General features: G+C 31.9%; 1 protein-coding gene and 1 long non-coding RNA gene across 2 annotated transcripts; both read left to right on the plus strand.

The window, feature by feature from the left end:
* Positions 1-406: 406 nt before the first annotated feature.
* On the plus strand, positions 407-2,250 carry LOC132750222 (uncharacterized). The gene is made up of 3 exons (XR_009628517.1): positions 407-578; positions 798-980; positions 1,131-2,250. It is a non-coding gene; the product is annotated as an uncharacterized LOC132750222 (long non-coding RNA).
* A 1,826-nt stretch (positions 2,251-4,076) lies between these two features.
* Positions 4,077-15,199, plus strand: LOC132750225 (transcription factor IIIA-like). The gene is made up of 9 exons (XM_060740168.1): positions 4,077-4,220; positions 8,007-8,116; positions 8,520-8,616; positions 10,863-10,954; positions 11,269-11,342; positions 11,706-11,792; positions 12,390-12,613; positions 13,712-13,765; positions 14,585-15,199. Exons 1-9 carry the CDS (start codon positions 4,116-4,118, stop codon positions 15,143-15,145), a joined length of 1,404 nt encoding a protein of 467 aa, XP_060596151.1. The 5' UTR covers positions 4,077-4,115; the 3' UTR covers positions 15,146-15,199.
* The last annotated feature ends 1,743 nt before the right edge of the window (positions 15,200-16,942 follow it).

Here is a 16,942-nt window from a genome sequence, read left to right on the forward strand (position 1 = left end):
CATGTGTTCACATAACTTTTACAAAATGCCAGGTAAGAGCACATTGATTATTGTAAATTGATTTTGTATAAAATAGCTGTGATACATTTAAAATATACAATGTACATGTATTTGAAATTAAAGAAACTAAAATGAATAAATATACATATATTTTTCATCTGTTTATTATTTTTTTTGTTACATAGTCTACCAATGGCTTCATAATTTACTCACTTATCAGTACAAAGTCCATGTTTTTGGCAAGTAACATAACTGTGACATCCCTTTTTACCCATGTAATTCTCTTTTTAGCACTTTGAAAACAGTAATGGTTAACAATAACCTATAGGCCTTTCTCAAATTATATGCATACTTTACATTCCACCACCAGAGAGAGGCTAACAGGTCATGAATGTAAACAAATGTCTGACCTGATAAGCCCTAGTGTGTTAAACTTGCTGGGGAAATCTCATTTTTATTCCACTCTGTTATTCCAATTCTAGATATGATTATACTGTTAATTTTCATAAATACCTAAGGATGTGAGTTTAATAAAGGAGAGGATTGTGAAAATAAGATGGATGAAAGAACATTTCAAGGTAAAATACCATTTTTCTTTTCTTATCAAACCAAGCTACTGAAGATGTATTACTGTTTACATTAATTACTCTGATTCCTCATTGATTTAAATGTTTCATTAAATTATAAACATAATTATACATGTATGTTTTGTTCATAAATTTCATTTAAAATATCACACTTATAATGATAACATTTAAAACATAATTGCTTCACGGTTATTTTATGTACTATTTCAGATCAATATTTTGCAAAAGTTGCTCGTATTGAAGCATTTCACACAATAAGATTAACAATCATGGACATAAATTCATATATGTCTGAAGAGAATAGATGTACCCTGTAGATGGTTCGACTAGAGTAATAATGAGCAGACCAGTAAGATGAACACTAAAGAAGAAGATTTCATTACCAGATGAAAGGTATACACAAGACTCAACTTTCATTTCTTAAACATAAACAAAGTTCAGCCCCTGTAAAAATATATGTGCAATTAAAATATAAATTGATATATTCTAGAAATGTCATAATTCTTGTTTCCACTTCTAAATAAAATGTATATATTTTTTCAGGAATTCCATTGGTAACAGTCATGAACACAAATTGACAACTGGTATTTGAATCGCCTTTAATTGTAATATCTCTTCATGGCAGTGGCATAACAGATGAAAAAGAAACTATCAAACAGTTCAAAGAAGAATTACAGAAAACTTAGGAAGAAAACAAACAGTGATATTAAACGTTTGATACAAACATATTTTCAAATGATGACAGTTGTATATTTTGTAATGTTATACAGGATTTCCAACAAAATTTACTATAAATTCATTACAGTTTTCAATGTATAAATCATCAGCAAAAACATTAAGAGCATTTATTATGATGCAAGCAAAACAATCAGCTTGACTGACAAAATGTTTTTAAGCATAATTTAAAGGACCATTCGTTCAGTCTTTTGCGCCTTGAATTTAATAAAAACTTAAAAAGAAATCATCGCATTACTTTGCTTTTAACATTGTGCTTTGGTACAGCTGCAGGGAATATGTCAGCATGTTAATTACGTTCAATATTTTGTCCTCATATTGCATTATATTGTTGAGAGAATATTTCTTGGAATGTTAAAAGAAGTGCTAAAACTCGATGCTGCCTTTCCTAATACCCTCCGACTGCCATGTCCTGTACAGGTTTTCTGCGAATGTTCAGTCCCCTACGTACATGGAATATTTGGGGTTGGTAAGTCCAGGCAACATCCTCTGGAAGTGCTGTGTTCCCCAATGATTTGTTATATACCAGCCAGTTGAGGGTTCCAACAATATGACCACATAATCAAGTCGGACTAACTGGACAATGCAATAATCTAATGATACTTCAGCTTCACGTCTTAAGATTTGACTGACATTTGCAATCAAATGATTGTATTTTGTTATATACTAAATATTTTATACTGTAATTAATTAAATAGTTGATAATATATAAGTTTTACGTTCCTTACTTAGCATGAAATGTATTTTTATATTGCTGTAAACAACATCATGTGTTATGATACTGAAAATCCATTGAAATGTATAAGACAGGTGTGTCATGTTTAAACAAAATATTATTTTGATTTGATAAGGCTGTCTGTAAAATTAACAAGTTTCTACATGTTCTAGAGAGTCATCCAGATTTTTTTACTTTTAAATACAAAGTGAATAAAACTTTTTTAAACTTTTTTATTTCAATAGCTAAATTTAGGGGAAGTATGGTACAGAATTCAGCATCCAACTGTTTACATCTATTATCAGTTAATTGCTTTATACACTCTTGACCAACATGTGTTTAGGTTAGCAATAAAATACTGATAACACAGATAATGTCTATTTAAGTTGCAAAGAGTTAACCTGATATTTATACTGACAAAGAATATTAGAAATTACTTGGAATTATCATGAACTTTAATCGACTTATCAGGTTTTGTATACCCTTCACTGTGCATTGTGTTAATTAAACCCTTTGTTGATTTATTTATCTCCAGAAGAGATTTTTGTAATATTAAATATATAGTTCTCAACAAGTATGTAGCAAACAGAACATTATCAAGATCTCTGACACTGTAGAAAAATCTTACGACCATGTATTCATGATATGTTTACATAGAGCAGATACCGAAGCTTGCCCTGTTAGCCTCGTTCTGAAAAATCTATGAATATGTATGAGGTAATATTAAGAAGGGTCTATTCTGGCAAGTTGGGTTTGGCTTCACAAAATGCACATTTATTGATTAATATTAAGTCTATGAGAGAAAAGAATTGATGTGGATAAACTTTACAGGCAAGTTAGTTGGTTATATAAGTTTTATCTGCTATACCCACTAACCAGTTCATTGGCCATGATCTTGGCAAGGTATATAATTACAGTAGCCATTTTAGCCCAATTATTTCCCTCTTTAGACTTTGAATATAGCTGTTGGTCACCTATTTTGCCAAGTTGGAGTGCAATCCGGTTAACTCAATCAATAGGTAGAGTGTTGGACTGTGAATCGGCTTCGATTCCCAGATGTGCATGTCACTTTGGTTGTGATTGATCATGAAATCCTGTCTATGGTCATTCCCAATGTACCTTTGCTCTGGCTTGTACTGAAGGTATCAGTTCCTTGCGAAAGTAAAGGCAACTAGTACTGGTTGACAACCTGCCCAGGAATGATGTGATGGCTGAACTGTGCTCTGGTAAATTCAATGTGGCTACTGGGCTGTGATACCATCAACTAGCCGAGTGGGATACATCTATACCAATGGCTTATAATTAAGCACACTAATCACTTTAAGGCTATAATATTATTAACTCGCATAACCCTGGTATCCAGTTTCCCTAATTATCTTCCCTTTTTGAACATTTGGTATTAGGTTTTAAGTTGAATATGTTAAATACTTTATTAGTGCCAGTGGATTCTAATAATACACATTTATTTACTTACATCACTTATCCACCACTTAAGTGGACTAACTGCTTAGATATTTCCAAAAATGTGTTAAAAACTGCATATAAACCAACCAAATCAAACTAAGAAATGTAGGACTATCCTACTTGGGTGTGTGTATGATTAGCAATTGCTCCACTGAAAAGTGATTATGATCGAGTACTGGGCAATGACCCCATCTCTCACTTTAATTTATGAGTCAATTATAAGTGATCACATGGATCCAGCACAGTGTTTGGATAGTGTAAAAAAGTAATTCTAGAAAAAAAGTATATACTGTTTATATAATATCTATCACAGGGACCCAGCACAGTGTTGGAATAGTGTAAAAAAGTAATTCTAGAAAAATATATATACTGTATATATATTATCTTATATAATTATTATATATACAGTACAGTATATATTTTTTCTAGATTTACCTTTTTACACTATCCCAACACTGTACTGGGTCCCTTTGTAAATAATAGGATTTGTTTAGTTAAGTTCTGTTCAATAACTCTTAGTTAAAAAATCGCGATGCATTTCGATGGATGATATTAGTTGAAGACGACAACAATATAGTAGGACATGTTCATTCGTTAGTAAATTTTACAGTACCATGGCAGATGGAGTAGGTACACATGTTTGTACATTTCCTGGCTGCAATAAACGTTTTAAAAAGAACAGCAGGTTACAGAGTCATTATTTATCACATACTGGCGAGGTAAATTCGTGGTATATTTTAATTTAATCGAAAGTGTAGATTTTTTAGCTAAAATTCCATTGAAATATGAAAAAGTGGAGTAGTTTTCGGATATCACTGGAACCACCTACTTCCCATTTAGTTGTCCTGTTCCCAATTGAGTTGCCTTACTCCTACTCCAGAGCAGTTCACAGCAGCTGTAGCTTGCTTTCATCAAGTCTCACCCTAGTATTCCGGGTTTTTAACATTGTGAAGGAAACTACCCGCCTATATGACTGAAATACTGTTGGAAAAAGGCGTAAAATGAAACAAACAAACAAACAAACAAACAACATTGTGAATACGTTAGAACCTTCCAGTGTAAGTAAAGGACACTATTTATACTGTCAGAGGAAAAAAAACTAGAGCTGTCATCATTAGAAATGATATTGATGTATCGTTTATAATTTTCTGTTGATCAATAATCGATACCCATTTTAAAAAAAATGATAATTTTGATTATTTTAACAGGCTGGTGAAAATGCCCGATTGGGTTAAGACTTAAAATATCATATTTCTAGAAAAATAATTGATATGTTTCTTTCTCACTTATTTTGTTTATTAAGCATTGATATACGATACAAATAAAAATCAAAATATTTTGGTTATCTTTTATTTTCTTAAAATTATTTCCCTTTTTCCCATTTTCTAGAAACAAAATATTTGAAGTTCATAAAAATTATATTGTAATGTAAAATTTTAAATAGAAATGTGTCCAACAACTTCATTTTGCTCTAGATTATTGCGCCAATACCTTTATTCAATATATCTGGATCAAATCGATATTCTGTTTCTGGCATTTATATTTTGACAATTCTTTGACACTGAACATTATATTTTGAAGTTTTTTCTGAAAACTGAATGAAATGTATGCTGACAGGTGTTGGCGCAATGAATTAGAGTATTAAGAAGTTAATTAACCTATTTTGTTTTACACTTTGCATATGTAACATACTTTTTAAAGACTTCAAAAATTATGTGTTATAAAAACATTAAAAAAATTGTGCATATTGTCAGCATTTTCCGGTTCAATGATTTTTGTAAGAGTTATGGCCCTTTAATAATTTTTATTTTTAAAGTTTGTCCGGACTACTTCTCTTATACCACACATTGATCTGTAGCTCAAGTCCTTGCACATATTGCACGGGTTTTCCGGTTGAATGATTTTTGGCCGAGTTATGGCCCTTTGATAAAAAGGGTTTTTTTCTGTGTGTTGCCAGATACACAAAAGCTTGTCCGGACTACTCCTCATAAACTACTGGTGCAATTTCATCCAATCTTTACAGGAATTATCAGCACCAAGTCTAGTTGTGCATATTGTCAGCATTTTCCGGTTCAATGATTTTTGTAAGAGTTATGGCCCTTTAATAATTTTTATTTTTAAAGTTTGTCTGGACTACTTCTCTTATACCACTAATGCAATTTCAATGAAACTTCACAGGATTGATCCTTGCGCATATTGCACGGGTTTTCCGGTTGAATGATTTTTGGCCGAGTTATGGCCCTTTGATAAAAAGGTTTTTTCTCTGTGTGACTACTCCTCATAAACTAGGCCATCCTTAAAAAAATGTTTGTTTGCAGTAACCCGACCCAGAATTTTCAAGGTGGGTAGGTAGGTTGTTTTTTTTTTTTATTATTGAACTGTACTCCCAAATAAACATGGAATTTCAAAATGCTGGACAATATATGCTTTGATAATCTGGTAACAATTAATAAATTGATAACTGAATTCTAATTTAATGAGACCTACATTTTATTTCTTCTATTTACCTTTAAAAAAACGAAAACAAAGCACAAGGAATAATTTTCTGATTCCAAAAAAAAAATTTTTATCCAGACCATGAAAAAAAATTTTGAGTAGGGGCAAATTTTGTGAGTCGGTCGCGTTACTGCAAACAAACATATTTTTAAGGATGGCCCTACTGGTGCAATTTTATCCAAACTTTACAGGAATGTTCAGTACCAAGTCTAGTTGTGCACTGTCTGTCTGTCACAAAACTTGTCCCCACTACTCCTCATAAACTACTGGGGCAATTTCATCCTAACTTTACAGGAATTTATGTCGCCACTACTCCAATCACTTCTCCATCTGTCACAAAACTTGTCCCAACATGAAATTGGCCATCATGAGGTGACACATGTGATCATTGATCGTTCTTGTTTATAACATAAGCCCGATCGGGCATTTTCACCTGCCTGTTTAATGTCTATAAATTATGAAAATTCACCCAAAACATATATAAAAGCTGATGGCCATGTCTGACACTAAGCTGTTGTTAGATTATAGACACATTTCATAGACTGGTGATGACTAAAAATGGTTTGGTAAAAATTATGCATAGGATATTTATAAAAGGTACACAACATATTTGTATGAACAGAACATTTGTTTTACTAAAAACATTTAAACAGGTATGAAAGTGAAATATATAAAGAAATTAGAATATGTATCGACATATCGCTGATATTTATTATCTGACATCAATGTATCGTCAATATGCTTTGCTATGAATCAATGACAGCTCTAAAAAAAACCTCATCTGTAAAATATGTGTTTTTGGATGTATTACTACTATTTAGATAAGTAAATATAGATTAGCAAAAAAAAAAGACGCACATGAAAAGAAAAGACACTGTTTTACATACACAATTACATTTCATTGTCTAAACTTTTTCATAAAATGAATACTAAACTAGAAAGTTAGAAAGGAAACACATCAACACCAAAACATGCCTTGTCCAAAAATTACTGACTTGAACCCAGTGGCGATATTGTAGCTATTAAAGGGCAAGTTGTTTTATGGCAAAACATTATCCAATATATCCAGATATCTTTATGATGTCTCTGTACTGAAGTATTTTTCTAGACTATTGATGTAGTGGCAGCATTTCTGTCTCCATGTTATCTAGAGATCCATTATGATATGCTATTTGCCTTACAAACACAATTAGCCAGCTAAAAAAATATGATTGAGACCTTATAAATGAAATCTTTATTTCCTTGTGTGAAATTGCAGTACTGCCTGGAGAATACACTTTAAGATTAAAGAGGAAATATTTTTAATTTCTCTGTGTTTAACGGATGCAAAGAATGATTTTTAGCTCGACTATTCGATAAGAATAAGTAGAGCTATTGTAGTCACCAGAGCGTAGTCGTCGGCCTAGTTTCTGTAATACCTCAAATATTTTCAAAGTCCATTGACATATGGCTTTGAAACTTTGCACACTTGTTCACCATCATGACCTTAACCTGTAGACAGGAGGAGGTAACTCTATCAAGCATTTTGACAGAATTATACCCCTTTTCTGACTTAGAATTTACGTTTAAGTTTGCATACCACCTCAGATATTTTCATATACTATTGACATCTGGCTTAGAAACAAGTTGAAATTTTATACTCTTTTTTGAGAGCATAATAGGACTCTCTTCAAGGCCTTTAACAGTAACATGGATTTAAAGGAAAATTTGGCCCTTTTGTTAACTTAGAAAATTTTACATTATCAAGGCTCTTTTACTATCAAGCACAAAGAATAGTCGAGCGTCGCTGTCCTCCCGACAGCTCTTATTTTACTTTCATAAATTTCTGAGAAACTTATTGCAAGTTCTTCCTCCACCAGTTTAGTTGGAAAGTCGCCATATGACCTATACTGTGTTGGTGTGACGTAAATCCCAACCAAAATAAAAAGAAAGAAACTATCACTGCTACATGTGGTGAATCATCATGTCATTGTTGTGCAATAAAATGTTATTATTCTGTATTTTTAAAGCGTCCACACATCTGTAGTTTTGAGGGTTGTAACAAAGCTTTTAAAAGAGTGGATCACTTAAGTCGTCATCAACAAGTTGCCCATGTGTCAGATGAGGAACAGAATCAGAGGTATATATATATATATAGTATTTACAAAATAAATTTAGATAAGAATTTGCATTTTATGTAAAAGTCTTACTGGCTTGGAACTGTTTTGTGCTATTTTACTTCTATTTGAAAACTAAATGATTAGACTTTTATGGAGTGAAAGTTTACTGTTAAGAGACACATGAAATTAATAAGGTGAGCCACTTTACTTGCACTATCATAAGTGTCTAGTGGGAAATGTCAATGCTGCACTGATGATAAATTCATAATCATCATCAATAAATAAATGAATGAATTTATTACTTTATTAATTAATGATTGAATGAATAAAGATCATAAAAAATAGCAGAACATGCAAATGTATTTATCATTTTAGTAGTAGTCTCTACAAATTCATGCAATAAAACCTCTATATATTTAACAGTTGGGAATGTGAAGAGAGTGACTGTGAGTCCACATTTAGTTCTGTGTATGCCCTGAAGAAACATATAGCCCAGTGCCATGAAAGAGATACGTACAAGGTATTATAGTTTCATATATTTTTTGTCAATAAAGATCATGGCTACAATCGTTGCAATCATTCTAAGCTCAGGTTTGAGCACATGTTGCTCATATTGTGATGCACCGCATTTCACCGACCTTATTTACCTGCTAGTTAACCTATGCATATTTATTTTCTGTTATATACGGTTTATATGTTGTAAAAATGTTAAATACTATTGATTGTCAATGTAAATTAATGTTGAAAGCTTACCCTTACGCTAATATCGGCAATTTTACTGTTTACTAAAACCCGGAAGTGTTTATTGTCAGCCATGTTGGTTATGCACGATTTGATGACGTCATGTAATTACGACGTCATGTTTTTATTTCTATTTATCAAGTGAGGTTACCTATGGGAGCGTTAAATTATATATACGAAAATAATAATTTGTTTGTTTATTTTTGCATCACATTTACCGATCCCTCGTTATTGTGTATTCTTATTATTTTCTATATTAGATTTGTCGATTTAATTGATGGCGCTTTGTGTAATTTTAACTCGTACTTCATTATCCGTTAGCAGTGTTAGCACTGTTAGCAACCCTTTCGGTGCCTCTTTGTTAGCATTTTGTTAGAAACTCACAAGTTTCAAATATTGTTAGTAAACCGTTAGCAAACTGTTAGCAATACGTATATAAAAGGCAGATTTTTGTTAGCAGCGAGGACTCCGCAACTGAGAACCTCAGTATTCATTAGAGTAAAATATTATTTTACATTGAAAAGTAATTTTATTTTATTTTTTCAGTACAAAATTTACTTAAAGAAGCTTTAACAAGAATTTAATAATTATTTTATTTTTACATTAGAACTATTGTCAGAAATAAAACTTAAGTCAATATTCTATGCCGGAAAAGTTTTGCAATAGTAATTTGCGTATATTTTCCTAGGTGAATTAGAATCTATATTAAAAGAGAGTTAAATTAATTCTATTTTGTTTAACATTTTCCATTTTAAAGTTTAAGTATTAATACATCTAAAACTGTTTATTTATTGTTTTTAACACAAGCGCCAGCCCCGATCTGAGTCATATCTTAAGGTTAATTTTGTAAGCACGATCGTATATTGAAATTCAAGATATTTCATATTATTGTTGACGGATTTTACAAATGCGCAAGGTTGATTGTTAAGGGCTTACATAAATAAATTTAAATAGTTAAACTTGAACATTCTTATGTTATTTGTTTATTTTACTTATAATTCCATGAAGTTATTTAATTTACTGCGGAGTCCATAATGTGTCGTCTGATGTCCGTCAGTCCGTTTTTCTGAGCCGCATAAAAGCTGAAAGTTGCTTAATTGGTACCAGCAAATGAGTCTTGCATAGGCTTATTAATTTTAAGTGCTTTATTAATAAGCATTTGTTTGTGATCGCATCCTGTCTGTAAGTGTCTGATTATCAAGCATTATTCAAAGTAGGCATATTTAAATAATGCATATATGATACAGCATATGTCTATGTCTGTGGTGTGAATTATTATAATTGCATAAGCAAAATAACACAAGGCTGTTATAAAGCTGACTTATTATACAAAAGTACATGAACAGATTGCATAGAGAAGCGGCCTTAAGTAATAAAACATATAACAGTCTACAGCAGTTATTAAAGAGCCATCCGCACGGGACGCAACAATATTATGATTATATTGTGTCTGTCATGTGTTGTCCATCTATTGGTATGCACTATTTCTTTAAACAACATCTCTTCCTTAACCACTTGGTAGACTATGACTAAACTGCGTAAACTTGAAAATGAAATCTTTAAAATCTGCTCAGTAACTACAATGGTAAAATAATTCTCTGGAAATGGGGATCGTGTCTGATGATTATAAAAATTATAAAAATGCAACTATAGTCCCTGTTTACAAAAATATTAAACTGTTCCAATTTCTAAGAAAAATTGATCTGTTCATTAAAAGAAGTGACAGATATATGATTATACACATGTTAAAAAAAAACCCATACAAGTCGTGGATTTGGTAGTTTTTCAACTTTTTAAAAAATACTCTAAATTCCCAAAATGTTGGAGAATTTTCCCCAATTTATGCCAAGCGCCTTTTTCTAAATTGGCTAGAAAAGGCCCTGAGAAAGAACATGACAAATTTGACTTCTGCATTGAAGAATGATATTTATTTCTATCAACGATTCTAAGTTTAAATAATATTTTTTCAAGCAAAGTAATTTGATTGTATTGTGAAGTGGAATGATTTATAAATCTATGTTTCAGTGTACTGTGATTGGCTGTGAGGCTGTGTTTAACAAGCATCATCAATTAAAGACACATAAATTAGAAGAGCATGCACAGGGCAGGCTGTTGTGGTAAAAAATATTGTATATTTTCTAATAATGAACCTTATGCTTTATTAACGTACCTAAGTAATAATGTACCTCAATAAAAAAAAAAGTTTTATAATTTAGCAGTTACTCGGATTTAAAGCTCAAAAGAAAATGAATTGAGAATCATTTGAACTGAATTTTTACCCAATTTAGTTGAATGTTTGTAGTATATGTAAACTAATTGCAGGTTATGAACTTACTTTCTTGTTTCATGTTTCTGAGTTAAATCATAATAAACAGTTTATTTGATGGATTATAAAAAAACAATAAATTTGATTGACTGTTATTTATTACAGTTGTCCAGTCGCTGGGTGTGGTAAGGCGTTCCCAACACAAAATAAACTGAAGAGGCATCAGAAAATACATGAAGGTAGTTTATGTTATAAAGTGATTCCCAAATATAAAGTTTCATTATTTGTTTATTTTTTGCCCTGTAAAACAAAATAGTGAGGGGCTTAATGGTTAAAATTTTGATAAGGGTGTGGGCCATATTCGTGTATATTCTTTTCTCAATAAACAGATCTTGGTTGAAGCACAAACTGTACAAGATACTATTACATTTAAGAATTCAGTGTGATGTTATTAGCTTAGAACTGTGAGAGGTAATGAAAGATAGATTTGAAAATTGAAGACAGGCACTGTCAAGGTTTTTAAATATAACTTTAGTTTATGTCTTTTTGGTATGCAAGATGCATATTTGTACTGTTACAATCTATATATATTAATATTACAGGGTACACATGTACAGAGAGTGAGTGTGGTAAGAAGTTTGACAAATGGTCATTGCTAGTCAAACATAAAAAGGTGGATCATGCTACAGGTAAGGTGATAATATTTAATATTTCTCGTTATAGTTCATATTAACCTTTAACCTGTTGAATTTATGATTGACTTGTCCAGCAATGAATTTGGAACAGTCCATTCAAAGTTTAAGAGATTTCAATATAAGAAGCTAACAATAGTATAGTGACTGACCAGATTGGACAGTAGGGCTGGCTGGCCGGGCCCTATACTAGTTTCAGAGGCTAATTACTTCCTGTTCAAGCAAGTTAAGGGTTATGCATAGATTAGGGCACAATTTACATAACCTTTTCTGAGATTGAAATAAATTTAATTATTGTTAAATGTAAGGTGAAAGTCCTTAAAATATCTTAAAAGTAGTTATTATGAAGTTCATTTTATAATAAAAAAGCAGATGCTTTTAGGGTTGACTGTTTTGATTTATATTGAATTTCAACAGATAACTAGTTACAAACATTATTGAAGTCTTGACTGATTTATATAATCTAGGAATATATATACATAGCATTTCAAAGTTTAGATTTCAGACTTTAAGTGTTAACGAATGCAAAGCTTGATTAAAATAGTTAACATATGATAGAATTACATTATTTTTAGTCTGATAAATTTGTTACAGTACATGAGTGCCCAGAATGCAAGAAAACATTCAGTCAGAAGCAGTGGTTAAAACAACACATGTTGACACATGCTGACAGGCGTATGTCATTTATCTGTAACCATGACAACTGTGGACGTTCCTACCTAGATCAGCGTAATCTAAATGCTCATATACGTAGCTACCATGAAGGAAAGAGATTCTCTTGTGAACATGATGGGTGTAGTCAGACATTTACTACCAAGGTATGGAACAAAAGTTGAATATTCAACATATTTGTTAGAATGGACTTGTGATAAAAAAACCCACTGAAAATGTGAAATAAGGCAAACAATAGAATCATTTGATGAAGTTATGATAAAGAGCATTTCATTTTAAAGATGTTCACATATGAGAGATATCTTCCCTATATTCTACATGTCATACTTTTGTCTTGATTTGGGGAGTGGGGATTGGGTGTCTTTTGATCAGTATAGAAAATTGTTTCTAATAAAATTCTAAAAATTTTCTTAGTGGTCAAACAACCTTGTGTACCAATATCAACTTGCAAATATTATTAAAGCAAAAATTTTAAAATGAAATCTGCAATTTATGCTTGTTTTCAAATGTGATATACAGAATATCTGTAAGTCACAGAATAGTATATGGTTATCAGTACAGACACTTTGCCATTTTCTTTAGACAAGATAGGTATTAGATTTGCGTATTTCTGAAAACATTGAATTGTTTTGTAAATTTGTGTTTTAGCACTACTAAGGCAGTCAGTCTTTGGCTGCTTAACTAGACTTGTTGGCATGTTTGGTCACAATTTGAATACAACAATTACTCGACTGAAGAATTGATCTGTACACAAGTTATAGCCAATAATTATTGTTAGCAAGGGCCACATACCTATCAGTGGATGTGTGTCATCATTTCCAGTTTATTATAAAGCTGTCTTGAGCAATACCCTCCTGGTGTCAGCTTTCTAGGATAATTGAAAAACTAACAGAGACTTAGATGGGAATGTGATGATTGATTGTAATTGTTGTAATTGGATCTTTTCCAGTCAGAATAATATGGTCTATATTTTGTTAGTTCATTGCAGCATGTGAAATATATTCCAAATTTATGCTTCATTTACCAGGATGGCTCCATTACAGTCACCAAGATTCTGGGACAATCCTGTATGTAGAGATATTATGGCATGTCTATACACTAGTGGTTAAAATTGATTGCATATGCATTAAATGGTCAGATCAAAATCAGTATGAATAAATAATTTGACTTAAACTGTAAACTATAATTTAACCTGTATATTGAGGATTTCCTTTAGTTACTTTAGTATTCCTTTCTTGTTCCAGCAAAAATTACAACAACATCAGAAGTTACATGATCCTAACAGACCATTGCCCAAGGTAAGATTATGTCATCTTGTTATATATAAAATAAATCATTTCATAACATTAATTCTGTGTATATGTCTCTGAGACCTTTATGTAATATATATCAATGAAACCAGGCTAAATTGCTTGCATACATTTTTTAAATGCTTAAAACTGATAAAGTGCGTACAGATTTTCTTGTTTTGGAAAATGATACATAGTTTAACAAAGATATTGCAAATTAGAAAAGGCACTTTGGTTTAAATCAGTTTAAGAGTGAACATCCAAGTTTTAATCAGGTTTGAATTCTATTGTAATTTAAAAGCGTGTAGTACATAATTTTGTAAAAAAAATTTCAACCATTAAGTGTATATTAAGTACTTAATCAACTAGTGTAAAGTTGAAAGAAATTTAAAAAAATCAACAGATACATGTAATTGAATATTTTTGTTAGTTTTGTGAATCTGGAGGTTTGTAGTTGAGATACTGTAATCAGTCAGTGATATGAATATTGAAGAATGTAATGATATTATCTCACATTTTCCAGATAACATATGAGCCGCGTCACAACAAAACCAACATAGTGCGTTTGCGACCAGCATGGATCCAGACCAGCCTGCACATCCGCGCAGTCTGATCAAGATCCATGCTGTTCGCTTACCAACCCTTTTACAAGAGAGAAAATAATAGCGAACAGCATGGATTCTGATCAGACTGCGCGGATGTGCAGGCTGGTTTAGATCCATGCTGTTGGCACACGCACTATGTTGGTTTTGTCGTGATGCGGCTCATAATTATATATTGTAGTAAGAATATTAATGCATTTATCATTTGGTTATTTTATGTTTCCAGAAAGCTAGAAAGAAGAAATCAAAGGTAGAGAAGCTTCTGGGAATAAGCTTGGAAACGGAGTCCAGAGGTCAAGATCATGCAACCTTTTACTCTCCAAACAGAGAAGATAGTATAGATCTACCTGACCTATCACATTTACATGCAGATAAAAATATACCTGCAACTTTAACAAGCCCAGGTGAAGTAAAGGAAGAGTATATACAACATAGTGAAATGATGGAAACAATTCTTCAAACTGCATTACGAAAAGTTAAAAGTATTGAAAAGAGTAAACATGATGATAGAAATGAAGTAAGTGATGAGATAGGACATAAGGAAAGTGCTGAAATAGAAGTTATTGAAAGTGATGAAAAAAATGAAACTGAAATTAATACAGAAAGAAACAATAGTGAAATTGATATGGAAATTGTAAAACACATGAATAAAACAGAGAAAAACTCAAGCAACAATATGGAATTTTCAATATATATCCTTGATGGAAGTGATGGTAACTTGCAGAAAGTAAACATGTGTTCAAACAATTCCATGGAAGCTAGTCACAATCATACTGACACAGTTTAATATTGTCTGAAGTAAAGTTAAGTTGTTACAGTTTGTGCTATATATACATTCTGTAATACTGAACTAATCTGAATGTTGATGAAATCAAATGATCCATCCTGAATATAGTCATTTTTAGTTTGGAAGAAAAGATCAAAAGCTATTAAGATGCATGCAGCGGCGGCTTCATCATCGTGCAAAAACTTTAGTGTAGCTTATTATTGGGCATTTATTTGCTAAAATGTTATTTAATATTATGTTATATTATATATTAAAGAGAAAATAATAAAAATATATATGAACTTATCATATTAAGTTGTTGTTTATCTTGGGTAGCAGATATTAGACAAATTTACCTCATCACTAGTTTCCTGGTGCAGGTAGGCCGTGTTCAGATAGCTTATAAAACCAAAATATTTGTGGTCTTTCCATGGACTGACAAAATTGTGAAATCTACAGGGCTTTTCTGGGAAATTGGAAGAGGTGTTGGTCGTACATTTGCAATATTTTGTCAAATATAGAAAAAGTGAAATAACAACAAGCAAACAAACTAAGATCTAAATTCATTTCTACATTGTTGTATGATAAAGGCTGCTGCTTCACAGACCTTGAAGAGGTCATTAATTTTTCAAGAAGTTTGTATGCATTGATCTTCATTGAAACATCCAGTTGTTGATAAGTGTGTGGTACACAAGACCTTTTTCTGTAGAAGAAACTTATATTGAAATGCATATTGTACAGTGTAACACCAAATGTTTTCACACTTTTCAAGGAGAAAGTCGCATCTGGGAATGTAGGCTATATAACATAGGCTTTGGAAACTGATCCAGTTATTTGCTGTTTGTCAAAGTTCCAGCATAACTGCTATTTGATGTTCAGAGTGAGACACTTTACAGTGTTATATCTGGCATAATATTGGAGCAGCATTTGCTGTCCTCAAGGAATGGCACTGTAGTGACTGTACCAGCCCTACCTATTACATTGTAGTAATCCAGGGGTTGCTAGTTGGATCCTAGGGTAAGGTGAAATTTCTCCATGACCATCTCACACATTGTATTTAATAGTCATTTGTGAGTCACTGCTGATTCAGAAATTACATAAAATTAGAAGTTGGTTACTTTCTGAGAAATTGGTACCTGCTGGTTAGTTATCCAGGAAAGCTGGTTAGGTAGATACCACCAAAGAATCAGAGTAAAACCAGAAAAAAATGAACAGTGAAGACTTACTACAAGTCATGGCAAACTATCTCCAGCAAAGCTCCATTTTCCATGTAGGCCCAGGGTAACTCTGTTTTCAAAATTAAGAAAGATGTGAAGAAAGATTTTGTATGCTTTATAAATATATATCTATATTAAACTGCAATTATTTGAATCTTGGAGGAGCTTGCCTCAGTCCCCCAGCAAATATAACTACTACATGCATTTCAAACTGGCCCAGTTTAGACCGTTAGTGTAATGGGAGACTTTCCTTTCCTAGCCACCAGGTGTCATTCTTCAGTCTTTCCCACAACCTATTTCACTTAATTATCAATTGCTGTAAAAGGTTTTTTCCAACCACTTGATTCACCATTATTTATTTCCTATCAGATTTTAACCTGACACACTTTTTGATGCACTGTTCATAATAATATTTCTGTCTTATTCTTTCTCAAGTACAGTGTTTCCAATTGATCTTGTTTTCCCTTTATAACTATCCACTCCTCAAAACAAAGCAATGAGCAATGTGTGTCTCCCACATTTAATGAAAGATGAAAGTAAAGTAAAAACTGGGAGAACTATTTTCCAGATCAAAAATAAGGGAACATGCGAAATCAAAGAT

The sequence above is a fragment of the Ruditapes philippinarum genome, unplaced genomic scaffold (genome assembly GCF_026571515.1).
Source record: "Ruditapes philippinarum isolate M1 unplaced genomic scaffold, ASM2657151v2 ctg3411_1_1_1_1, whole genome shotgun sequence".
NCBI lineage: Eukaryota > Metazoa > Mollusca > Bivalvia > Venerida > Veneridae > Ruditapes > Ruditapes philippinarum.